At 37.3% G+C, this 26209-nt stretch overlaps 1 protein-coding gene and 1 long non-coding RNA gene across 3 annotated transcripts in view; one reads left to right on the top strand and one right to left on the bottom strand.

Annotated features, from left to right (window-relative positions):
• The window catches only part of pde4ba (phosphodiesterase 4B, cAMP-specific a), a 166609-nt gene that overhangs the window by 78656 nt on the left and 61744 nt on the right, over positions 1-26209 (bottom strand). Inside the window, exon 1 of one of the 2 annotated variants that reach the window (XM_082136032.1) lies at positions 18657-19073. The exons of the other annotated variant lie outside the window; for it this stretch is intronic. Coding sequence (XP_081992158.1) covers positions 18657-18874 — 218 coding nt within the window. The 5' untranslated portion in view covers positions 18875-19073. Of the gene's footprint in view, positions 1-18656; positions 19074-26209 lie in introns of those variants that run through there. 2 annotated transcript variants of the gene reach the window in all.
• On the top strand, positions 19232-26114 carry LOC309473842. The gene is made up of 2 exons (XR_014197103.1): positions 19232-20866; positions 21884-26114. It is a non-coding gene; the product is annotated as an uncharacterized lncRNA (long non-coding RNA).

Genomic DNA, 26209 nt, shown 5'->3' with positions numbered 1-26209 from the left:
AACACAGCTCATCTTAAAGTGATTTGTCTCTCAAAATGAATCTTTGATTTGACAAGCATTTTTATGTGGCTTTGGTCTTAAACAGAAATAGAGTAGTAAAGGGTCTTTAAAAATTTGCTTTCTTTGTTAATCAAATGGTGTATAAGAGCGTAGTGGGGGAATTTTAGTCTGTGCTCAAACATTAGTCAAAGTATTTTGCAATGTTTGGACACTTTGTGGTGAGGCAGTTTTTGCTCAACCAGGAAGAACGATAAAATCTCTGAAGGTCATTAGAAGGTCAAGTGAAGCAAGTTTAGCCTATTTAATCAAACTGTAGCTTTTAGTTTATGCCAGCTTTTGGACCATATTTATGCTAATTTACTCCTTGAATGTTAACAGAATAACATTTACAGGCTCACTTTTCTGTGAAAATGGACCAGAAATATTGGTGACCAACAAAAATTACCCTGACCTAACCTTTCAAACACATGAGTGAAATTACATTTTTCAGTTAATTTCATGCTTTCTTGAATATAGTAAAAAAAGAAAAAGAAAATACAATCTTGTGGGCGAAGAACATTTCTTGTTGAAATGTTACCAAATCGCATGCAGTTAATTAATTGGCATTGTGACAGACTGTCCGTAACCGTAAGATCTTATTTGAATCTAAAAACTGCCACTATCCACTCCAGCAACAAATTCTAGGACAAAGCCAAACAGGCTTTCACCATTTTCATCGATGAGTGTTCAATCCCTATAATAAAAATCCTACATAGCACTTGTAGATGTTTTCTTCTTTATAAAAGACCACATTTATTAGTGTCACACATTAATCACGTTATACTGCAACACGTGAAAACCAAAATGAACTTTCATGTTTTGTTTTTTTCACTATAAAAGTTAGGTTTTAAAAGGGCCTTTTTATGACTTCATCATGAAACATTCCCTGGCAAGCAAGCAAAGGGATTAAGCAAGTAATAAAATATTTTTTTTATTAGACTTCATATTAGACCTGTTCTTAATGTTACAGGCATCTGTTTTACACTGTAAAATATAATAGTTACCTTAAAAGAATAGTTAATCTAAAAATAAAAATGTCATCCTTTAATCACCCTCATGTCATTCCAAACTTGTCTGAAGTTATTCATTTTTGTGAAACACACACACACACACACACACACACACACACACACACACACACACACACACACACACACACACACACACACACACACACACACCAGATATGTGTGTACATTTTTTGTCCATATATAATCAAAGTCAATGGGGTCCAAAACATGGACCTTTTATTGTGACACTATTATTCAAAATATCTCTTTTTGTTTCCCACAAAAGAAAATGTTTAAAATGACATGATAGTGAATGGTTACAGAATTCATGTTTTTTGGGGGGTGAAATATCCATTTAAGTAGCTATTTCTACATGATATGATTTTCATATTCATATGATTTATGAATAGACTTATTCAGGTTGAGTATATTATTTAACTAATTCTAACCAGTTAATTAAATTTTTTACCCATAAGAGTCCATGTTGTAGTTTGACATTTACTAGCAAAACCTGAATCCTGGCACCAAAATTAATAATGAACCTATTGATGTGACCAGACGTGCTGGCAATCGGAACTGAGATTCCACCAAAACAGCAATCATGATCAAACACATCTCATCAACAAAACATGCAACCAGCTGTGCTCCACCTGAATGTTTGATTTAGCCAGCATTGTGAGAGCTACAAAAGAGGACAAAGCATCTATTGCTATTGGTCCCTTTGTATCTATTGTATTCCATGTGATGCAATAAATAGAAAACTTCTTTTTGATTTACAAACACTAAACGGAAACCAACGAGGGCCATTTAGTGTATATCTGAAATCTTTTTTTATCTGCTCTCTCTCTCTCTCTCCAATCTTCTATATCTGTGCTTCTCTCCTCATTGTTCTCACTTTCTGCACTCCCAGAGGAGCTGAATCATATTTAAGTTGAATGCTGGATAACAGGTTAAAGTGAGACTGCATGACACAGCAGCCGCTGCTATCGATTGATTCTCAATTGCATTCATTTGAAACGTAACAGGCACAATAAATCATCCAGCCAAACGAAGGCTCCAATACAGATACTGTACTTTGCTAACCCAGCAACACACACACATTGCACCTTAACATTAGTGTGTCATAGGTGTTCTGCTGAACACCTATAACTGTATATTGTTGTCTAAAAATAAGTGAAGCACCTAATTTATCTTAATGATCCACCTACACGCACACACCATAATGAGTATATAACTCTACAAGCTGTACTAGGATGACAGGCTCTTCAATTTGTTGGGCATGAATCTATCAACCTCCCCTAGTGTCATGATGACCTATCCAATACCATACTGACGGTCTATATTTGTGTGTGTGTCTTGGACAGGCCTGGAAAGAACAGGCCAGTAAAACAACAAAAACACATTTCAACTCGGTATTTATCCATTAAGTTATTTTTTTACCCTCCAGAACTCCATGTGGCGGTAAAAATGTGGAATATTCCTCACATTAAAACAAAATTTATGAAGTATTGTCAGGTCTTTTTTACAGACGCAGTTTTACTTAGAAATGAATGCTGAGAATATTTCTCTCCAATATGCTATAGCCTAAGTAATATGGATAAATGATTTAACTGCAGGGTAAAATATCCATTATTCTCACATTTAGTCATATAAATATTTTCACTGTGTATATATTATCTTTGTTAGTAACTTCAAAAAATTATTCAGGCATAAATGTACATCTAAGAGAGGTTAAAAATGAATAGACTTAAGATCTTTTAACCCTCCTACGTGTTTTTTTTTTTTTTTTTTTTTTGTTTTTTTTCTTCACAGATACCATTGATTCTAACAAAAAAGAGGCACTGAGGGAGATTTAACATAAGCTATAGAGATGAGATGTGACTTTGGACAAAGTTATCCAAACTGTTACCTAACCTCACACTAATAACCCTACCCCTAAACATACCCATCACAGATTTTTTTTTAATTAAACAAAAAAACACAGTTTAATATGTTTTTTTAAGCCATTTGGTTTAGGGGACACGGGAAATATCTTCATAAACCTTGTTTACGTTGTAATACCGATGTTATTATACATTTGTGTCCTCATGAACCATATTCAGGAACACACACATCCAGTACACAATTTCACAACAAAGCACCAAAAACTCCTATGGTACCATCATGATTTTGTGGACATAATAATATTGCAGTGTAGTGGCATAACATATTGAAGTACCATGGTATTACAATCTGGATGACTCCTTATTTAAATTTTTAGAACAGTAGAACTTAAAGGGTTAGTTCACCCAAAAATGAAAATTAGCCCATGATTTACTCCCCCTCAAGTCATCCTGTATATGACATTCTTATTTCAGATCAATACAATCTGAGTTATATTAAAACATGTCCTGGCTCTTCCAAGCTTTATAATGGCAGTGAATTGCTGTTTCTGTTTTGAAGTCCATAAAAGTGCATCTATCCATCATAAAAGTGCTCCACACGACTCTGGGGGGGTAATAAAGGCCTTCTGAAGCAAAGCGATTCACTGCCATTATAAAGCTTGGAAGAGCCAGGACATTTTTAAATATAACTCCGATTGTATTGATCTGAAATAAGAATGTCATATACAGGATGACTTGAGGGTGATTAAATCATGGGCTAATTTTCATTTTTGGGTGAACTATCCCTTTAAGTTCTAAACTCTTAAAATACACAATTAACGCAAACTATAATAATCATATTTTAGTTATATTGTAGTTATAATAACCATATTATAACTAAATTAACAAAAAAAATTTTTTTTATACTTGTATTAAATATATATTTTGTTATAAGGTAGAGATCTCTCTCTATTTAACTGAGCAGAGCTCATTGTAGAGCTATAATAAATGCTTATCAGAGAGAGAGTTTCACGCTGCTCTTGTCCTTACATTAACCTCTTTGAGGGATTCTCATATTCACTCATTAAATCGGATGCTGGACACAGCGGATCAGCCGCTTGAGGAAGCATGTAAACAGATTCCTGAAATGTGCTTCTCTCCTTCAACTCTAAATGACTCATACTCTAATATGCTATGTGTTTGTTTATCCTGCTATATGGCATATATTCAACATGAAAAGCTAGTCCACTGTGTCATCTAATTAGAGATGAAAACAAAATGTTCTCTTCTTTCTAAAAGTAGTTAATATTGTAAATAATGTAAATATTAATATTTTAAACAATATGTTATCAATATATGACATGGAATATAGAACAAAAATAGAACAGAATAGAATAAATTTGAACAATCGTGTTGTGTAGGCTATGATATGTTCCAAATATGAAAATTTCAATACGCTTCACTACATTACGTTTCAATATGCTACCATTGCTTGGTTCCTCTAATTAGAATGATGATAACATTTCTGCAATTTTTTGGACAGACTGTATTTAAGGTTTGTTTTGTAGACTTCACCCGGTGCTATTTTTGTTTTTGTAAACATAGAAATGAAACATTCTCCCTAGAATGCTTAAAGTTGTTTTCCCTACAAATGAATGCTGTAGAGTAGTTTCAGTTCTTGACAGTATTACAGTTACACATAACAATTCCAAAATATTTCAGAGCCTTACAGCAAAAGAAACTGAAATAAGCAAAGCCATTTTCCAAGCTGTATAAATCTGACAAATGCTTTCAAATTTGTAAAAGATGCTTGAAGGACTCTTTTGAATTAGTAACAGCAGACTGGGCTGTTTCTAAGCAAGAATTTCAATCAGCAGCATAAGAAAATTGTTCTACAGAGAAAACTATAGAGATAGGCTACATCTCTAAACATGTTTTGCGATAAAAAAAAATCGAAAAATGTACTGACATGGTAACTGATCTTCAAAAAAAAAAATACTCCAGAATGTTGAATTATTGAAAATTAATGCACAACCTTAAGGCTTTGCATTATTAATTTTCAGTAATTTAAAGGTCTATACATATAGACATTGATTAGCCTTTTCCTTTTAGCATATATTTAACCATTTATAGCTGCATTCACATTATGTAAAGGATAATGTAGAGTGAATACAACCCCGACTGGCTGATGGTCTTGAATCAGCCTGAAGGGGTTGTATTCGCTATAACAACCGCCTCGCCCCACATTATCCCGCTTATTACATGGCTACCTACCAAATAAATCAATAATTTGACACAAAATATTGATTTAAAAAGGAGTTTATTGATTTAAAATTGTATTGCTTCCGCTAAAGAAAATAGTCTGTTCCGTCTCTACGGTTAGAATCCTTCGTCCATTGCAACGCTCTGTTTTTCATGGCAACGGTGTGTTATACTTAGCAGCGGTCTGTTATCAAGAAATAACAGACCTCATTCTACATTAGAATTCAACCAAGCCATGTAATAATACATGTTATTACATTCCTACAACTGATGAAAACCAATGTGAGTGCTAAGTTCAAGCTTACCAATAATAATAATTTGTAGTCTTGCAAGCACTGGTATTTCCATCAAAGAATGCAATATTTCTCAGAAATGAAAATACCATTACCTAAACTTGCATTGTACACCAGTGAGAACGGACTACCTTTTTGGTATCACAGCATTCCACTAGAGAAATGTGACATGATGACCTTCAAATGATGTGTGTGTTGCCAGATAGGAAAAGGTTGCCAATTGCCATACTACACACTGTGCATTCCAATGCTTTAGCTGTAATTTCTAGGTCCTATATACTGTCTACTAAAAAATCACTTGGATATGACTTATATTATGACTAATCCACACTCAGAGATAAATGTCAACTGTATAGCTGTACACCTACATACAGTAGCTCCACCTGACTTCATTTAAAATGAAGTACCACACACATTTTGGAGACTGTCTTTGCTTATTTGCAGTGCAAGGGCAAATAAAGAATTGGTTGCTTGAGTAAGTACAGGGTTTTGTTGGCTTTTCTTTGTTTTAGTGATCTTGTATTTGTATACTGACACCTACTGCCATGGATGTATGAAGGTTGTTCACTGTTGCAGTTTTTTGTTCATTGTCATTCTCTCTCTCTCTCTCTCTCTCTCTCTGATTCTGATCAAATTACTAGAAACGCTCTATCTGCAATGTTTGTGTCTCAGATTAACACGTTTTATTATTGTTATTAATGTTAGTAATAGTAGTATATGAAATGTAGGTGATTTAAATATGGCACCACCGATGAGGGGACAACCTGCTCAATGTACACCACATTTAAAAGTTTGGGGTAAGACTTAAAATAAAACCTTTTATTCAGCAAGGATGCATTTAATTGATCAAAAGTGACAGTATAGAAATTTCTAATGTGGCCTTGGTGAGCATAAGAGACTTCTTTCAAAAACATAAACAAATCTTTCTGACAGGCCTGTGACTACCTAATTTTAATCCTATTTTCCCAAAGTACTATTAATCTCTTTGTGTAAAACTTTAAATTGCAAAAAATACTTTTTGAGAAATTACCACAGCAACACTTAAGAACACATTTCAGCCACACAAGCCAGTATCAAATGGGGTTTACTGCACAAATCTAAACTTTCAGTTTCACAAAGGAAGAAACATATTCCCACAAGAATGTTTGATGTCTACGCTGTGCTGAGCACAGAGAATGAAAGTGAGTTAAAAGACTAAACTAAATTCAGCTCCCTGCTCTACTTATAGTTGTGATTTGTGAGTACAGTGTGTAGGAGAGTGGTCACATGTGGTGTGTGTACATGTTCAGTAGGTACTCCATAATGAAGAGGCTGTTAATGAGCACTAAGAGTTTCTTGAGAAAGTGGGTGGACTTTCTTAAGAAGCAAAATTGGATCTCACCCACTAATGAGGCACCGGAAAACTGCACCGGACCCTGTGCTATCACCAGGGTGGCCGCAGGTCCTTAAAAAGTCTTAAAATGTCTTAAATAAAGTTTTCCTAATAAAAGGCCTTAAAAAGTCTTAAAATGTCTTAAATTCAGATTCGATAGGTCTTAAATATTTCTGGTCACGTTACCGCTAAAATTTCTCCAGTCTGACGGACCTAATATCCGTCAAATAACCAGTGAAGCATCGAATCGCAAGAATGATTCAGATTTTATTACATAAACAGCTATTGATAATGATAATGTAGGCTTTTTCTGGTAACGCTGTTGAGGCTCGCGCTGCTTGTCTCTGTGATAGATTTTATGACAAATGAGCATAACGGCAAACATAAAAAAAACTCCCAGAAGAAACATACTGAGGTAAAAATTCAAAATGTTGAGTTTTTTTATTTATAACATGTGATATAGTTAAAGGTGCTCTAAGTGATGTTGGGTGACGTCACTTCTTGTTGATGTTCGAACTATTGTCAAACAAAACGGAGGCTAGTTAGACCCTCCCTCCTCCTCATCCGTGCACTAACCCCCCAAACCCCACCCCCAAATCATTCTTGTCAGTTATTGGCTGGAACAGTTAGTTATGTTTTCGTGGTGCGGGTGAGCCCAGTTTGTTTTTCTTGCTGTTTGTGGAGCCTGTGGTGTCTGCAGAGACTGTGTTTTTTTACAGTGTGTTCAGGGGACAGGCAGCTAGCGGATGGTGAGGAGATGTTTGCTGTATGTGACAAAAAATATTTTGGCCTAAATAAACGCGTGACATCACTTAGAGCACCTTTAAGTAACATAACATGACGGGAGCTATTTTGCTGAATATTCTCACGATTGCAAATGTTACATTGATTTTAGTTCAATAAACAAGTAGTGCAGGGCTCGAATTTCGGTCTTCTATCAGCTCGTTAAGAGCTCCAGGCGGCAATAATACACTCTCGGGTTTCGGGAGTCGGGATAGACGGAATTGTCACTTGCATAATCGGGCCAGCATTGCATCATGAGTAACTAAAGTTTACCATTTGCATGTCTTTTAAAGTTTTACCAGTTTAAACATTCACGCGATTTGAAACTATTCTGTACTTGCGCGCTGTCTGAGAGATGTTTTTTTCACACATATATAGAGTAAATCCGCCTCACAAACAGCTTGCGGGTAACAAAAGTTATTTTTCGTGGATTTGATCGCTTTAACAGTCAAAAACATGCGAAAATGATGTTAATTTAGATCTTGGTGAGTATCCTCTAAACACAGTCGGTTATGTCTTAAATAAGCATAAATCGCACATGTCCGAACATGAACACAGGACCCGTGCACTAGCTCTTAAAGGGACAGCAGCCATATGTGTCTGTCATTCATTTGGTTGTCAAAACAACAAACCATAGCTTTCATTCTAAGGAATCAGGATTAATAGCCTATGTATTTAATTTAGTCAGGACTAAAATACTACCCAGTGTTATTTTACATTTGATTACTTTATTCAGTCTCTGTAGTATTTCTGAATACTAGTGTTAGACCTAAGCAAACACTTCTCTCTTTATTTCTATTTATTGGTATCTTTATTCTATTGTATTTATTTGTGCTACTTTTTCAATTTAATTCAAAGATTGAAATCAAGCTTCCTTGTGTTGTGTAAATTCTTAAGACCAAAATTACCCCATTGTAAAAATGCAATGAGTGAGCATACATTAGGCGAGATACATGTAATAAAAAAAAAAAGTCTAAACTCCCCCCCCAAATTAAAAATTCCCCCCCATAAGAATCACCTAAGGGGGGATTTCCCCCCCATTTTCCAAAATGAAATTCAGGCCCTGAGTGAATATTAAATTATTTCAATTACTTAGGTTAAATATTACATATACGCATGTAATATAATTTGTATTTCCATCACAGGTTTGGTCTTAAATTTAATTCAAAGTGGCATTAAAAAGGTCTTAAAAAGTCTTAAATTTAACTTGTTTATATCTGTAGACACCCTGATCACTCTGTAGTGATTCAAAGAGAACATATATTCAACAAAAGGATACATGCTCATATTTAGAGACCGCTTTTGAATCAAACACCAGATAAAGCCCCTAATAAATCTCTTGGAATTCAGTTCGGCAATCTGGAGAGGATGACAAATTGATCTGGTGTTACAGATGATCCAATGACTCAAAGTCCACCTGCCATTCTGGAAATGCAAGGACAAAAAAATATGCAACACACAGTTCTACAAGTCATATATTAATTGCAAAACCAAGGAGGTCTATGATAAACTACCATTCAAAAGTTAAAGGTATATTTTAATATTTTAATGTAATGTTATTCCTGTTATGGCAAAGCTGAATTTTCAGCAGTCTTCAGTGTCACACGATGGTGCTCAAGTAACATTTCTTATTATCAATGTTATGACAGTTGATAATCTTTTCAGGATTATTTGACGAATAGAAAGTTCAAAAGAACAGCATTTAGTTGAAATAGTATATTTTAGTAACAATTTAAAAGTCTTTACAATGTAAAAGTACACTGGTGTACCTGGAGAAAGCTAGTTATGAACATTCCTATTCATCCTAACATTCATCCTAACATTTTTGCACACAGTTCTGCATGGAGAAGATAAGAATAAAAGTGTGTTAAAGTGTGCAATAATAAATGTCATAAATTACTGACTGGGAGATCTTGATGAATGGAGGGAGAGAGAGAAAGAGAGAGAAGTGTTTGCTTGAACTTCAGAATAGAAAGAGTAAACGGCGCCGTGATGTCTCAAGTATGCTTTAAATTAGAGCAGACCATTAGTTAATGTGTCCCGCTGGTACACAAACACACATGTAGCGCATGTCTGTTAAAGCAAACAACAGAGACACTAAGAGCAGTGAGTGCGTTTGGCTTTTGGTTTATTCATGACAAAACCACTGCAATGGCAGAAGCTGCAATGGTCCCAAAATACATTGCGAGGGCAACTCTCCATGGAGTTGCTGTCATGGTAAAGGAAGTCAGATCAGTCAATGAGACTACCACATTCAGAGTTGATCTTTCTTGTGCAAGCTCATCATGTTTTATAATAAAATTAATCAACAGGCTTAAAAAATATGCCCCTACACATACCAAAGCATACAAAACGCATTTTCCAGCTGAAATGAACACTAGAGTCAGTGAAACAGCAACTTTCATTTCTTTTCACACGTGTGGTTCCTTGCACAATACTATGTTATGACCTCAAAACACTATTAGCATAGTGCATCATTTGTAAACTAATACATTCTCATGTTTGCATCACATAACCAGCTCCATTTGTGTAGCTTTTCTGGCATAGACTTGCTCAGTGGCTCACATTGCATTGCACTTATAATTTTGCACTTGCATTGCGCTTGGGTACGAGTCCTTTGAAACACGAGTCATGATAAAAGAGCCCAAAGACTTGTCGAAGCAAGCCAAAATGTCATGGTTTTTAAATGTGTTTTTATCCCACATTTGCTTTTGTTAACACTATCGGGTATGTTTAGGGTTTAGAGCATTGACCTCTTAGCACCACTCACCGGATTTATTTCTGAATTGCCATGGTACTTACAAAAGCCAACATAATAAAATATTTCCAGATAAATCTGAACACACTTTTAGCACCACTCATTTGACAACTTTTTTTTTTTAAGTATCACGAAACGTGCATAATCCAACATATCAATTTGCAGAAATGTTGCCACAGGTACATTTTCCCAATGAGCCTGGGTTGAAATAATTATGACTTTTTAAATTATTTTTAAAGAAGTATCTTATGCTGACCAAGGCTGTATTTATTTGATAAAAAAAAAACAAAAAAAACAGTAAAACATGTAATTTATTTATTTGATGGCAAAGCTGGATTTTCAGCAGCCATTAATCCAGTCTGCAGTGTCACTCGATATTTCAGAAATCAAATCAATGTTCAAATAAAACAAAAACTGATCAAATAAATGCAGCTTTGGTGAGCATAAGATGATTGTTTTAAAAACATAAAAAAACAAACAAAACTTAATTATTCCAAACTTTTAAATAAATAAATAAATAATATATATATACTATTTTATAGGAAATTTATGGCATTTACTGTTCAAGAAAAAATAAATACTATAAAAAAAAGGTTTTGCAACATAATGGACACCATAATCCTAGCATCAAAATATTATATATCTGCTTTAATCTCATACAATCCATGTAGCCACTGAAAGATTATCATTCCAGGGCATGCATGACATCAGCATTATTAACGTCAGTCATTAAATTAGCTCTTCCTGCAGAGCTCTATATTTCACAGCCTCTTGCTGTCCAGCTCGCTGAGCCCACTTTGATATCCTAATCACAGTTTTGGGACAAAAAAACGAATGTCACAAGTGTTTACTTTCAGTCTGAAACAAGTTGATTGATTAAACATCTAGCAGACAGCAAAATAAAAGGGTGGAGGGATGGAGGCTGGCAATATGTGTCAGTAAACAGTAATCACTCATTTGAACAGATCATTTTAAGCACTCTGATAATCATGAATGTTTAATGCAGTTTTAAAGCCTACATGCATTGCAAAAAGTAACAATGATGCATATGTTTGTAAATGACTGTTATTGTATACTTTAAATTCTTCAGTTTTACATTTCAAATAATAAATCAAAAAAATCAAAAGTTTCTTGAACTAAGAATGTCAAAAGAAGGTCTTGCAGCTACATCTGGTGATATTAAAACAAAAAGATATTTCTCGTCAAGGTGAAAATCTGTCTCGCGATATCAGTTTTCCAGTCATATATTTTGTCATGGAAAATTTCTTTGTGATTCCACAAAGGCCACATGTTCAACTGCTCATTACCATAAACATCTAATCAGCCAATCACATGGCAGCAACTCAATGCATTTAGGTATGTAGACACTGAAGACATGAAGACTTAAACATTTTTTGCCTGGCCTGAGAAGTCTAGATTTCTGCTGCAACATTTAGATGGGGTCAGATTTTGGGATAAACAACATGAAAGTATGGATCCATCCTGCCTTGTATCAACGGTTCATGGTGTGTAATGGTGTGGGGGATATATTCTTGGCATACTTTGGGCCCCTTAGTACCAATTGAGCATTGTTTAAATGCCACATCCTACCAGAGTATTGTTGCTGCATGTCCATCCCTTTATGACTACAGCGTACCATCTTCTGATGGCTACTTTCAGCAAGATAAAGAACCATGTCACAAAGCTCAAATTCGTTGACCATGACAATGAGTTCACTATACTTAAATGGCCTCCACAGTCACCAGATCTCAATCCAATTGAGTACCTTTGGGATGTGGTGGAAAGAGAGATTTGCATCATGGATGTGCAACTGTGTGATGCCATCATGTCAAAATGTACCAAAATCTCTGAGGAATGTTTCCAGCACCTTGTTGAATCTATGTCACGAGGAATTAAGGCAGTTCTAAAGGCAACCTGGGTCCAAAGAGTGCAACCCGGTACTGGCAAGGTGTACCTAATAAAGTGGCTGGTGTGTGTATAAGTATATATTTGCAACCCTTTGAAATGACTTCATATAAAACTTCATATAAGACTGCACTTTGTAAAGAGAGAAGCGAGAGAGGGCATTTTCTCGCAGGTCAATTTACAGCTGTTTTTAAGGATGTGGTCGGCTTGATGGCATCAATTGTGAAACTTAGCTTCTCACACCCTAAACTGCAACTGTAGTCCCCTTTAGTGTGGGCCTTAACCAGCAGTCTTGTAAAAGATAGCATAATAATTATGGAGTAGATGAGACTGCAGCCATATATCCAGCTGAGTGAATCTGTTTCCAGGAGACCCACTGTGTTCCAGATACTTCAGCCCTGGAGACTGATTAACTCGCTGGCAAAAAGTGACTCTACCAGCCTGAAAATGTCTGAGAGCCGGTGCATTAACAACAACCGGCAAGTCAAAAGGTCAAATAGTTATTCTTACAATGTTGCCACAACATTGTAGTCTTTGAAAAGGAATACAATGGGGTTCAAAAGGTGTAATTACAATGTAAAAATAGCTAAAAGAATTTCAGGTTACACTTTATTTTTAAGGTGTCATTTTTACAGTGTAATTATACATTTAAGTACTGAGTAGTTTTAATTATCTACATGTGCTTACTATAGGGTTAGGGAAGGATTAGAGGTTGGTTTAGTGGTAGTTGCATGTAATTATGCATCATTTATAGTTATTACTATAGTAACTACATGTAACGTACCAAGGACACTGTAAAATAAAGTACTTGTAATTAACTTGTAATCTTTATCTTGTTACTATGAATCATGAGGCTGATGAGCTCACAAGCATAGAGTATAACACACACATTGTATCACCTTTTTAGACCTTTAATTAAATGTACTGACAGCCTAACAAAGGGCATATGTGTTTGTATGTCTGCATTAGCATTAATGATGGCAATAAAGCATGAGAACAGAAATCACTAGTTCAATCTAAATGCGTCTGCAGCAATGAATCAGCACTGGTAAAGCTGCTGGTAAATTTGTTTACCAGCCAGTTATCTTGACCTCTTAACCCAAATCTTGCAAGTTCAATCGCATCAGAGGAAGAGAGTCCTGAACCACATGTCTGTTCTACTTGTGCTGTTAATTGTACCTAACCTGAGGAGGCCTCATGCAACTGGTAAACTGTCAGTTTGGTTCAAAAAGCAATTGGCATTTGGCCTTGTATGTGTCTAACAAGAATATGGCTGTATGTTACTTCTGTTTATCCTGTTACTCAGCACCTTGATAAAAGACCACACCAACTTCCTCCCTTGTGCTGATAGCAAGGAGTCAACATGCCTTGTATCGTATCTCTACGTTCATGTCCACAGTGCCTAATATATTGTACAAAACATTAAACTAGCATGGTGCTAGTGCTATGCACTTACTCGTAAAGCTCACAGTTTATTTGAATGGAAGTGAAATGAGTCCAATCTAGACTGACTGCAGCTTACAACTTTTGCAATATCTCCTAAACTGACAAATACCAGTTGCTTAATAGAGGTCGACCGATAATATCATATAAAATAGTGCTGATCTTTATTAGAAAATTAACAATGACTTAACCAAGATAATATTTTGAACAGTATTATAATAAATTAAAATATATAGAAATGGCCAAGCTTCATCACTACTGATTCTTTTATTCTTTTTTTATTTTAGTATCCTATGAAATATATAAATAATGTAGAAGAAATGGAGAGAGAGAAAATGGCTTTGTATAACTTGTGTGTGCCTTCACATGAAAGTTATGCCGTGCTCATGTTTTAGAAAATGTTTTCATTTGCGCTTAACAACTTCATAAAGTGCATGTATTTTTAAAGACAGTTCTATATAAAGACTTGAAAATGGAGATAACATTATCATCCAGGAAGTGACATCACTGGAGGAAAATCGACAGTACAAAGATCAATTAGCATTAGCCATGAAGTGAAAACAGCTGTATTTTCTTTGCAGATTGCATTTCTGAACATCCTTAAAATGACAACACATATTCATTTTGTACAAGTTATGTAATTCAAACAGCACTGCATTAGGAGTACAAATAGCTCATAGAATTCCTTTAATAGTTAAAAATAAGGAGACAAAAAGATTAAGTGTACAAGGCCCCCCAAAATGAGTTCAATCTGAATATTGCTCGCATTGTACTTGGCATAACAAGCCAACACGGAATTCACAAAAAAGGCTCAAACTCTTGATATGTGACAAGAGCTGAGATGTGACCCAATGGCTTCTGATTCAGGCCTGTCACATTAAAGAAAGCAAATATGTAAAAGGATCTGCACGTGTATGAGTGCACTTTTATGCATGCACAAATCTCTCTTCTTCTCTCACTCTTCTGAATATCAACCATTCCAGTCCAGTGACCTGATGAATCCAAGGCAGAGGAGCATAAACACTTACACAGAGTAAGCAAGCACTTTCAAACTGACTGGGGACAGGAGGGCCAGTTTACAAAACAAAAAAATACAAGACACGCCAACATAATTAGCCCATTTAAAAATGCAAATCAATGATGTGTCCAAATAAAGTATCTTTAAATACAACCGTAGGTTTATAATCAGATTTCCTCGAGCAAACACTGACCCAAGTTTGAAGTGATGCAGAGACATTTGCGTTTGCCAAACATTCTATTTGAATAAAAGTCTTTCACACTTGGTTTTGCACCAAAGCCACAGTAACGGAAAGGAGTTGTTTGCTTAACTTTAAATAGAGCGTACCAAACTTTTTAAAGATGCTTCGGATGTTTATGTATGCTAATGCAGTATAATGTCTCCCACAGAGAGAGGGAACAGATCCAAATATTAGGCCCTGGGGAGGAAGAATGAAAGAATATCTCATTAGATGAAGAAGAAAGCAGATTAGTATGAAAAAAGGGAAGGATGTTGATTTTTCTCTTTTTAGATTCAGCTTAGGGAATGTTATCGTTATATATTTAGTAACATATGTCTTGCACATTCCTCCATTTTTTAAATGTGCATTTGATAACCTTCAGATTTATAGTCAAAACCTTAAGAAAATTGTCTAACAGTCACTAAATTCAGAATGTTCTTTCACTGTGTCCTCATGCAACAAGTAATTTGTCTGTTCACCCTGTAAGTAAAACTGCTAAACAACAATCAGCAGAGTTGGGCAAAATTCTGAATTAAAGAATTGGCTCCTTTTCAGTTCGTAAGGTGGAATTTGAATTTAATTCCATAAAACTGTTTATAATGCTTTTTAAAATTTCAAACGTTCAAACTTTTTAAACTTCTCTTTCTTCACTTTAAAACAATGCAGTCAAAATTTGTTAAAAATTGCTGAGGCCTAAGCCTAAGGTTCTAAGCCGGGTCGTATGGTTCTCTGTGAGCCTCCTTGGTGGAACCACCCTTAGGGAGCGTTGTTAGGTTTTCTCTTGATTTAGAGAGTTGTCATACTACATACTCTGTGAGCCTCCTTGGTGAGGTGATCTTTGAGCGTAGAGCTTAGTTAGGCCTCCTCTCATTTAAGAGAGTCGTCTTGCTGAGGCCTCTGTTCTTAGAGCTACTATATCAAGTCATTGGCTCTCCTTGATGATATTTTTGCTAGGTCTCCTCTCATTTGAGAGAGGTTTTCCTGAGACCTTCACTCGTCAGGGGTATAGTGTCCCCTGAAGTGACATGCAGGATCATAGGCTGTCGCCAGCCAATGTTATTGTCATGTTTAGACACTTGCTTCAGAAACTGGAGGCATTGTCATGCTGGAGGCAGTCCCCAAAGCGTCCTAGGACGCAGTGTCTCGTTCCACTTCTCAGAGAACAATGGTTGCATTTGTAACCCGAGACGATTTAATTGTGGGTGGGGCAACCAAGCAGATCAAAAAACAAAATAAAGCGCTCACCAAATGTCATGTCACTTGTCGCAGCTGATTGGGACAGAAACTTAGGTTAGCATGGAAAAGATTGAAAGCGTTCGTTGCTCGTTACACCTAGGATATGGTATTATATTCTTTTCTTAATTCAAGGTCAAAACATTAAAAAAAAATCCATTTTGTGTCAGAGACATGGCAAAGCAGTTATGACACATACTAAAGACATTGAGTGGGTTTGGGTCTGACCTGCAACATCTCCCAATAATTCCTGTCACTTTCAAATAAATCTATATATGATAGAGAGGCTAATATGAACAAAAAAACACTTAAAATCAGAGATTATCCTTCCATTTTCTCCTTGAACGTCATTTATCATGAAGTGATGAGGCTCTCTTCAGCATTTTCCACACCACTGCACTTGTCTTTTCTCCACCTCCATTCAATGTTCATGCACCACCTCACTCCCTCAAGACAATCCTGCCCCCTCCCTCCATTCCCGGTGTGTGTTACCTAACACAGCAACGACCAAACCACAAAAAGAACTATGACACAAGCCTCCGCTCACAATAGCGTGGATGCTCTGTTGCACAAAATGTGAAACCACTGGTTACGCAATACACAACTGCGATAAGTCGTTCGATGAGTTGCACAAGTTTAGATCCAATAATCTGAGGACATTCAGGTTGCATTTGAAATGTTCATGAGAACCACTTCTCTATACACAAGTTTGAATCTGTCTGATTAAGACAGGTAGAATTGATGACAACCATAACTCAAGGCTCTAGTAGCATTCCTTTAGAGACCAGATATGACATTTCTGATCACTCTGGTTCCATTTGTGGTTCAATTTATGAATAGTTGAAGTCCAAAGCCTGCGCTTCCATTGACAACGTGCGCAGCAGATTGGTGCTAAAAGTCTCAGACACTATAATTGTACAAATCACTGCAGTTATTGCAGTCTGCACCATTAAACTCCCCCTATTAAACACTCTTCTGTCTGTGTTTAATGGCTGTCTGGATGAGTAATGCATAGGTGCTGGTGGCTGTGTGACATGTTTCACGGTGTAATCCAGTCACAGTGTGTATTGTACCTAACACATTAAACATTAAACACACACTGCCTAGCTAACTAAGCAGAAGAAGGGACGCATTTTGACACAGAATGAATGTGAAACAGTCACCATAGAGGCACATGTGTGGCGAATATCCAAGGCTCTATTCCAAGAACAACACATCTTACGGCTTTAAATTCTAGACAATAAAACAAGTGCAAAGCATGGCCCAATCTACATAAATCGCAAGTATAACGTAAAACTCGCAAACAAAACCAATTACCTTGCATTCTAGAACATAAAACTTAAATATTCTTTCTATTTTTCTGTGGATCTCATAAAAATTGTCTCACTGTTCCATTGTTTTATTACAACCGTAGCAAGAGTCTAGACAGGGTGACAAATGTTCTGTTTACTAAAGGATAAAAATCTTCCATGTCACATCATATCCTGCCCACATCCTCCTAGCACTGATCCAATCTCTTCAATGGACAGGAAGCATCTCACGACACAAAGCTTTCATTTTGTTACAGTAAGTGATAAGAGTGGATATGACTCTTGCTATGTTATTATTTTGAGTGATGCAAAACCTTCTTTTAAAGCCGATGCTTTGAGCGGCCACATTTTATGGGAAACGACGAGAATAGCAACTCATTTTCTGAATTAATGTATCAAATAATTAAGATTTTATTTTGTATCAACATCAATTGCTTAGTAGTAGAAAAAATATACAAAAAAATATAGTTAATAGTAGTAATATTACATTATATTATGTACATAAACATACTTAAATCTCGAAACATCTAGTTTAATGCTAAAAACAACAATAATAAAAATTATTAAACATTACACATAATACACATTATACATTGTCTACATATTTATATGTTATGGAAAATGTACAGTAAATATGACTAAGAAATGCACATAAGTTTAAATACTTTTGGTTTGACTATGTTTAGGCTATGATGTTGACATTGCCAACAGTGAAATAAGCCTATAAAACATTAACATAAATTGCCTCAAAATCTATATAGTAGCCTAGTTTGCAGAGAAAGAGTTAACAGTCTTAACTCATTCCTGAAAGGAGACTGCGACGGTTCCACTTAGCGAGACCAAAGAGAGCATCACAATATGTCATGTCACATTGACAGAATTACCCTGTTGTTTCAGCTTCTCTGGTTTGCAGTTGACACATCCATCATCATACACTAGTTCTTTTGTCATTAAGATCTATTTTTGGTCAAAGCAATACAATATCATACCTGCAGTGACATCACACTCCACTGACCCATAACATTTACCAAAACTAATTCACTGTCATTCATAAAAAAACTCAAAACAGCATAATACTAAAACCCTCCCATTCACACTTCCTCTCACGACCCATCACTCTTTACCCTTCATACCCCAGACACGCTTACCAGGTGTGTGCGACGGTGAATCGGCGCCTGTGGCGGCCGCCCTTGTTGACCATGAGCTTGCGGAAGAGGCGCGGGGAGCTGCGGGGAGATATTTTGGGGGAGGTGATGCGCTTGTTGCCAGTACCCAGTCTCGGAGGCTCCAGCTCCAAATGCATGTGCTCCTTAAAGGTACGAATGCAAGGGTCCGATTCCGGAGCACTCAACTCATTGGAGGACATGGTGATGCTGAGGATGGAAACAGCCCTATTTCGCCCTTTCTGAGTCACACTACCAACTATTCCCTTCGTTTCTCTGTCAACTAGAGGTTATGCCATGCAGGCTGATGTTTTGTGTGTCAGACAGGAATAAATGTGTGCGCTTGAGCTGCTCTATTCTCTAGCTTCCTCTGTCAGCTTAGGCTTTCGGCAATGCAGTAGAATAATCCTCTCTCGTTCAGTTCCACTGACACACTGAGAACAGTCCCCGTCAGTGCAGTCACACCTCCTTCCTGTGAGAAGAAGAAAAAACTCTCTCTCTCTCTCTCTCTCTCTCTCTCTCTCTCTCTCTTTCTTTAACCACACCTCTCTCTGTCTTTCTCCTTTTAGGCAAAGAGAGAAAAAAAGAGCCCTCTCTGTCTTTCCTACGCTGGCGTAACTGACTCTTAAGATCTTCTTCTTTCATTTATTTAGATGTCTTTCTTTCTCCCACTCACTCCTCCTGCTCTGTTTCCTCAGACTCGCACTTACTTCACTCAGCTCCAGGAAACTCCGTCTTAAATTATTCAACAGTGCAAGAGCAGGTCTTCTCTCCCATCAGTGGCTCCTCTCTTCAGGAATTACCAGGCAGAGCTTCCCATGATGTGGAGAGGAGACCCAGAGGAAGGAACCGACTGAGCACACCTAACTCTGCTACCCCAGGTGCTGTCTGCTTTTAAAATAAGCGGAATAGCTTTAAGATCCTTGGATTTAAAAAAAATAAAAAAATAAAAATGCCCTAAGAAAAGGTGCATAGTGACGGTAAAAGCTCCGCCCCTCCTTGCAGCTGATTGGCTGAGCTGTGGTTAGTTTGATGGGTGTCTCTGGCTGAATTCTGATGAGGGCTTCTGCCCTTTCACAGCTCACTGATAAAAGAAAAAATATTTAAAAAGCAATTTAAGCCCAGGATTAGCAGTGTCTGGGGAAATAAATATAGCTCTGAGTTAAATGAGGGTTTAGATGCTAAAGTGGCTGGTTTGAAGAGAAAATAATGTGAGTGAATTGGAAAGAGTCAATGATTTAAATGGAACATACAGGTGGAAAGAAAACAAAGCAGGGATAAAACTGAAACAAAAAGACATAAACCGTAATAATGTGTGAATGTCCTCAATAAATATTTAGCTGAACATGCTTAATTTTATCAACCACCCAGGAAAATCGATACACAACCTTCTTTAAATAATATTTCATGTTACATGTAATTGGATGTTATATGTTACATACCTAATCACCTATACAGTACATCAATAAACACCTACTGAAACAAATCACAAAACCGTGATGCAGTTTCTGAAGGTGAATTGTTAAATGCCCTTCAAAGCACATTTGAACGTGAAACGGCATACCGCTCGCCCTGTGTGACAGCAGCACAGTGGGATTATCTCCGGCTCTCATAAAGACATGCGGAAGAATGGAAGTACGTTAGCCAGCTATCAACCTGCCAGTCAACACCCGCCGGCAGCCAGGACTTCACCATGGAGACAAAGGAAAGGAGGAAGTAATGAGAACAGGAAAAGATGAATGAATGAATGAAAGGATAAACAAAAAAGTTGGAACAGATGGTAAAATCTTATATTTTATATGATGTTTTGACAGATCTTTCAACACAGAAGACCTATGATAGATAACTTAAATTCCCCAGTTAAGCAAGTAAAGATCTGGGCTGAAACTAAAAGGTAAAATTCTGCAGATTGTTGTGGAGAGAACAGATATTAGAAAGCAACTGAGATCTGTATGGCTATAAGTATCAGTATGGAGGGTATCCGTATCATTTAGGGTTACTGAAACTTTAGTTGGTCTACTGCATTCAAATTGGAACAAGGTCATCATAAAAATGCACTGGTCACCTGAGGAACTATGATTGTGACCAGTGAGGTTGTGCATATTGAAAAAGGAAGGGACCCAGAATTGAATCTTGAGGCACCCACTTACTAGCTGATAAATCTTGGACATGCCTTCTCTCCAGGAAACCTTAAAGTCCCTGTAACGGCAATTCTAAAAAAAAAATCTAAACACATTAGAAATGTTAGAAATGTTTTGCTAAAACATATTACAAAGACTGTGAACTGTGAAGTACTGAATTGTGGAGTTAGACCGTTAAACAGTTTTTCACCATTGCTGTGTTCCGGATTTTTTGGGCGGGGCTAAAACGGGGGCTCGATGACGCACTGAAGCCCCTGAGCTCCTGGACACGCCCCTACTTGATGACGCACTGGAGCCCCTGACGCTGTCCCCTCCCCTAACAATATAAATAGAGCACATTCACATCAGTTTGCCGATCGCGAGTTTATATGATATCTATGGTTACTACAGCCTACAGTTTGCTAGCTAGCTATGCCTCATCACGGAAATGCATTTAACCTGGATGCGATCACGTACAAAACAGATCAGTGTCCTTATTTAAATTGATCACATCAATAAGAGGTGGATTAATTTTGTGAAGAGCCACCTTGATGGAGAGCTGAGGATCACCGCCAAAACCTGCCTCTGTAGTGATCATTTTACACGGGATAGTTTTATAAACTCTCGTCGGAGACAACTGGGATTCGCTGATAGTCCGCTGTTACTGGTGAATGGGGCGAGCCGACTATCTCTCGCCTCAGCCTTCATCATCCCGTCGCGCCGACAACTGGTGCCATCGTTGGCAGTGCGTGCCCACCAATGAGTGTAAGTTGTTGCCTTGTGTGCTTATGTTATAATTATAGTAGGTAGTCCAGGCTCGAACATGTATGGCTTTGTAAAAACAATTAAGCTGCTAGGAGCATCCATTCCGGCTGTAGCGAGTGGGCGTGGTTTCAGCGCAGCCAGCGGACACGCCCCCAGCGTTTGAGAGCAGAGACTCCTGCTCATTTTTTCAAGATTTTGATAGCTTATTTTATGTACTTGCCGGCTTTTTTTTTCATTCAAATTTGGCTGGGTGGCTAATAACAAATTTTTCTGTGGTGTGACAAACTCAGAACACATACTTAATTTTGACTTTACAGGGACTTTAAGACCTGGATATAAAAAAAATTTGTAGCGCAGGCCTTCAAAGTATACTCTATAGACCGTGAGTGCAAATGGTCATACGACACATATGCACTACCTAGTGGTCGGAGCAGAACTCAGACAAGGTGAGTATACTTTCAGCTTTAAAGTATTTGCCTGTGAGGTAAACTTACTGTTTTATGCTCTGGTTCTGTAAACACAGCCATAATACGGCTTCAATGCAGTCTTTGAAGTGTAAAGGTGACTGTCAATGTTTAACCTGCTCTGTATTTCCCTCAAGATCTTCACCATTATGAAAAAAAAACTGGCTCCCACTGAGCGGAAACTGGACTCTATTTACAGTTTAGACATATAAAGTACCATGTAGAGAAATAACACCACAGTGCAAACTACAGTGCAAATCTGTAAACACCATTTGAGGACCCTGCAGATAGGACTTCCATTTAGCAATCACTTACACAACAAGACAGTCCTCCAGGATCAACCTCTTGTGAAATTGCTTGCTAAATGGTGAAAGTTCATAAATCACTGCTGCCAGGATTTGTACCTCTAACTTTTGGGTTGCCCTCCCACATTTACTATTAAACTACTATTATTACAGTCCTTTATAGTGGTTTGCACTACTGTGTATTCCAAACCTTGTGCAGTAATGCAAGTTTAGCATCGAGTTCAATGAAGAGGAATGTGATCAAGTCACTCTGACCTTTCTGCGTTGTGAGTCTATTCACTGATGGAGCCTTAGTGGAGAGGTCTTACATAACTGAAGGTCTTACATAAAGTAATTTCCTTACTGCTGACTGCTGCAATGAGGGAAGTCATATGGCTCACAATGCTAGTTCATATAGTAAAAAGGATGAGAGATTCTGGCCACCAATGGAAACATTACGAGTAAGCTACGACGAGAGAGAAGTGTGGTATAGTGACAGAATGAGAATGAGGGCAAACACAACCCCTGCAGAGTGAATTTAAAATCATTTCACAGGATTACAATTTGTGAGAAGCTGTCTCGTAAACTCCAACAACTCCCCACTACATTTCTCACCCTACACAGAGCTGCTAAGTATTTTGTGAATCGGTAAGAACAAGTAAGATTTACTCTACCCCAAACACTGAGAGCATCAGTTGTGGTTTCTGCCTTTAAAAGTAAATAATGTATCAAGCTAAAGAGATTATGTATCTATTTACAGCTACTGAAAATCCATCTTTTAGAGTGCAGGTTATAGTTACAGTGATTTCAAATGCAATTTTCTGCTATTAATTCAGCCCAAAACATTTAACAAAGTCTCATCGGTTTAGTTTTTATAAACGTTATACTGCTTGTTCACTGCAAAAACAGCACAGAAGCCTACTAATTGTAAAGACACATACTAATTGTACCAATAATGGCAAAGCAGCTCTGATGCTGTATTTTATTTACACAGAGCCAAGGCAAAAAAATGAAATGCAAAGGAAATGTACATCTAGTTCAATTACTGCTTTTGTAACTGCACTATAGCCATGCAGTCAGCAACTCCTGGAGTTGCACTGAATGGATATGTGGGACAGACTCTCTGAGCTGTTAGTAAATTCATTTAAATGATTAGAATGAGTACTCCAATCCACAGCAGGAGACATTGCAGTTGACAGTGGGAAATACAGGTCAGTTTGATTTGGAGGGAAGCTGATTACTATAGGCCTACTCAGTCCCCAGCCTGCCTCCATTACATGGTCTCTAAGCACAAATCGAGCTTGAAAGTCAAAAACTTGATGCCAAAGTAATCCAACAAAATTATTTGCACACACACAATATGTGTGACTATGACCAGTGGTATGATCAAGTTCTAATGATACAGCAATTGAGCGAGTGAGTCCCAGCCATCCTTCATCCTGACTCTTGTCTGATGGCTCCTCTATCATTTTCAGGTGAAGCGTAATATGAAAGGAGATGTCTAAAGACACCAGACAAAATCAAAAAGCCTTTGAGAAAGACAATTCTAATCTTCCGCAAGAAAGGCCACTGAGAAATGAGAAAATAACAGACTGGGAAAGAACAACATAGACACACATTTTACTTCGCTATCTAAATGGGTACATGCCATAGACTTCGAAAATATTTTTATACTATTTTAACCAATGAGGCTGCCCCCAAAGGAGATTTTGTCAGACTTACTGGGTACACTGGTGGGTACATATTTGTCCCCAAAATATGGTACAAACGCACTGACACAAATGAACACAGAATGTTTTAATCATTTACTGACCCTCATGTCTTTCAAACCCATAAAATTCTTCTTGGGTTTATATATACTCCCCATATACTGATTGGCTTCATCACTGTCTCCTCTCCACCAGTAAGCTGGTGTCATGGCGCAATTGCTGCCGTCGCATCATGCCGCATCATGCCGCATTAAAGGGTTAGTCAGTAATTACTCACCCTCATGTTGTTCCAACCCCGTAAGACCTTTGTTCATCTTCGGAACACAAATTAAGATATTTTTGATTAAATCTGAGAGCTGGATCACTCCTCCATAGGCTTCTAAGACACTATAGCTTGCTGGCCCAGAAAAAGCATTAAAGAGATCGTTAATATAGTCCAAGTGACTACAGTGGCTCAATCTTAAGTTTATAAAGCGACGAGAATATTTTTTGTGCGCAAAAAACCCCACAAAAATAACGACTTTATTCCACTATTCATTTCCTTCTCTCTGGGCCTCGAGTTTTTTCACGTAGTGTAACTGCGTAGCGCTTCTGTGTTGCACGTCACACGCATCACACACATCACCAGCGTCGGCCAATAGTGAGCCTACGTGTGACGTACAACACAGACGCGCTGCGCTAAAACACTACGTGAACTCACTCGAGGCCCAGAGAGAAGGAAATGAATAGTGGAATAAAGTCGTTTTTTTTTTTTTTTTTTGCACACAAAAAGTATTCTCGTCGCTTTATAAACTTAAGATTGAGCCACTGTAGTCACTTGGACTATATTAACGATCTCTTTAATGCATTTTCTGGGCCAGCAAGTTATAGTGTCTTAGAAGCCTATTTGGAGGAGTGAGCCAGCTCTCAGATTTAATCAAAAATATCTTAATTTGTGTTCCGAAGATGAACGAAGGTCTTACGGGGCTAGAACAACATGAGGGTGAGTAATTACTGACAGAATTTTCATTTTTGGGTGAACTAACCCTTTAAGGAGTACAGAGAAAAGTTCTAGAGATGAACCAATAAAGATAAATTATTTCTTTAAATGTTATTTATTAGCTGGTAATATTTTAAGTTTTTGAGCTTATAATCAACATATTGGTAAATAATAAAATATCTATATGCCATTGATTTCATTGTATGGGGAAAAAACAACAACACTGAGACATTTAAAAAAAAAAAAAGTCTATTGTGTTCCAAAAAAAAAAAAAAAAAAATCATAAAGGTTTAAAATGACAGTGAAAGTGAGTAATTTTGTAAAGGTGTTTACATTAATGTACACATTATAATTGTCATTAAAAGAGTATAGCTTCAATATTCTGCTGAACTTCTCCTTTTGTGTTCCTCTGACAACAAAGTCATGCAGGTTTCACACAACATGAGTGTCAGTATATTAAATATTGCTTTAAGACAATTGACTAAGCTTCACAAAGACAGACGTGTTCTTACATCATCCAGTCATTCATAGTACAGGAAGCGACAGATTAGGACGCACAGACCTCGACCTGGCCCAGACTAAAAGCGTGAGGAGATCTGCCCTGGAGTCTTCTATAATTGCATTTCTGAATGAATCTGTGTGACGTGATGTCAGAATTTTTTTTTCTTCTCTACTCTCATGAACACACGCACATAAAAGAGTGCTCGATCCTGAGAAAGTGGGTGAAGTCACTGATGAATTCACTTGGAAGACAGCTCAGTGCCCTGTAGTGTCTTGTCCTCCAGCATCATTGTTTATGCCTGGCCCATAAAGCTATCCCACAAGCCACCTGGGAGCGCCCAAATCAATCTGCAACAGATTCACGTCAGCAGAAAAATAATTGTGCTCCAAATATAGCACTTTCCCTAAACCTTGTCTCCCGATTCTCCTGACACACACATCAAACAGACAGCTCTAACAAGAGCAGAAATGCAAGAGTGTGAGATAGCAGGAAAATAATGAATGCTTTCCAGGGTGAGTGTGTGTATTCGTGTGTGTGTGTGTGTGTGTGTGTGTGTGTGTGTGTGTGTGTGTGTGTGTGTGTGTGTGTGTGTGTGTGTGTGTGTGTGTGTGTGTGTGTGTGTGTGTGTGTGTGTGTGTGTGTGTGTGTGTGTGTGTGTGTGTGTGGTTACACAGCTTCTGCACAGGTTCATGCTTACATGTGTACCTGTATAGAA

Source organism: Leuciscus leuciscus (genome assembly GCF_965113295.1).
Source record: "Leuciscus leuciscus genome assembly, chromosome: 14".
In the NCBI taxonomy this organism is placed as follows: Eukaryota; Metazoa; Chordata; class Actinopteri; order Cypriniformes; family Leuciscidae; genus Leuciscus; species Leuciscus leuciscus.
This window is presented reverse-complemented; position numbering and strand designations above follow the sequence as displayed.